The 1,710-nt window shown below is 51.3% G+C and overlaps 1 protein-coding gene across 1 annotated transcript; it reads right to left on the bottom strand.

The window, feature by feature from the left end:
• Positions 1–274: 274 nt before the first annotated feature.
• Positions 275–1,510, bottom strand: EMH_0084450 (SAG family member; the record flags this gene model as incomplete). The annotated part of the gene is made up of 4 exons (XM_013500763.1): positions 275–383; positions 514–952; positions 1,100–1,318; positions 1,417–1,510. The coding sequence occupies 4 exons, from the start codon at positions 1,508–1,510 to the stop codon at positions 275–277; spliced, it is 861 nt and encodes a 286-aa protein (XP_013356217.1).
• Positions 1,511–1,710: the final 200 nt, after the last annotated feature.

Here is a 1,710-nt window from a genome sequence, read left to right as displayed (position 1 = left end):
GTATTCCATAGGCTACGTCAATATTGCATATATTCATATCTTTGCGTCCACATAAAAAGCCTGATCGGCTATGCTCTAAGGAACACCAGGTTCCCTGCACGCCTGTACAGACACTTGTCAAAAAGGCATTGGGTCTGAAATGAGCTAATGCCCGTTACCTTTGATGCTTGAAGCGCTTATGCGACGCCATGCCTAACGGTTGCTTGCACTGAGCCGGTTCTTCATGAGGCGAACCATAGGCGGTGTGCACAGTGGAATGAGATCCACGAAGTGCTCATAGGAGGAGAACGCCAACTGCTGCAACAGCAAAGCCAAGGGAGATAGGTAGTGCATGCGCAGCGTTTTTGTTGAGTCCAGCGGTGATCTGATCCCACTGGGCTTGCCTGAGACACACACGCAGCTCCCGACAGCCAGCATCTATTGGGAGCAAAGGCCCTCTAAAAATGCATTTCATCTCCCACTTTGCGTGAACCCCTAAGAGCGAGGTGAGGTTCACACATAAATTCAACTTACGTGTATGGGGCGGCGCCTTGTGTGAGGGCATTGGGGGTGGTAATGCAAAGAAGCGCCTTCACTTCTTTGTCTGTTGTGGTTTCACTCCCTTCTCCCGTCTCTGGCTCTTCCTCGTCATCCCCATCGCCCTCGTCGGCATTGGGGTCTTTCTCACCATTGTCCCCCGTGCCCCCAACAACATCGGTGCTTTGCTGTTTGGGCTTGTTTTCCTTTGCTGGGCAGGTGAAGTATGCGCAGTCCACTTTCGGGTTTTCCTTAGGGTTGAAGAGGGAAATGAAAGAAACATTTTGGGGGTCTTTGTACAGCTCTGTGTCTTCTGTGTACTGCGGAGGTAGGCTCTTGAAGTTGGACAGGGCAGCCTTCCAGTGGTCCACTGCGGCTTCGCAGTCAGCATCGGTTCCTTCTTGAACAGCGTAAGCGTAGGTGCCATCAAGCGCGCCTGACTTTGCAGGAGAGGCTTCGCCCTGCTCGTTTTGTGGACATAGCAAATGGGAGATAGGCTGGGAAATAAATACGGTGCATTTAACCGCCTATGCATATTTGTGTTTGTGTTTCTGCGCGTAAGCTATGGCGTCGAAACCCATACAAGGGAGCTGGCTGTTGAGGAATTCAGTGTCACGTCTTACAGCTTTCAACGCCGAGCAGACTGACTCGATGTATGTCGTCCCGGTTGCCCCCGCTGTTTTGGAAACCGGGTCTATTGGGAGCTTTTCCTCTGCAGTCTGTCCCTCTGTGAATTCGGCGAAGCCGACAAGTTTGCGGGCCTCGTTCATTGACGCCGAGCAGTCCACCCGCTTTGCCGTGTCTGCACACACACTCGTTTCAAACATGTGCGATTTCAACTTGTTTTCTTCTTGTTGTCTGCATACTATAGATTCATAAACAAGGTTTCAGAGGGCTCACAGGTGTCGGCAGCACTTCCAGCTGCGTTTGCTCCGTTGGTGTCCAGCAAGAAAATGGTGGCGGTGGCCAAAGACAGGAACTTGAGACCAACCATTCTCGAGGCCTGGAGGCGTAGTTGTGAGCATGAGACGCCTAAAGTACTCTAAAACGTATTTAAAATTCCTTTTAAGGAACGGGAAACACCCGAAATATATCATCGGCGGCGCTAGCGTCGGTGGTGGTGCTGTAATGCACAGTGGCCGTATACTGTGCCTACGATACCCACTCGAACTCTATGTCAGTAGATCTCCACAG

Source organism: Eimeria mitis, genomic scaffold (genome assembly GCF_000499745.2).
Source record: "Eimeria mitis Houghton genomic scaffold, Emh_scaff5816, whole genome shotgun sequence".
NCBI classification, from domain to species: Eukaryota; Apicomplexa; class Conoidasida; order Eucoccidiorida; family Eimeriidae; genus Eimeria; species Eimeria mitis.
Note: the sequence above shows the minus strand (reverse complement) of the source record. Positions and strands in the feature narration are given on the sequence as shown.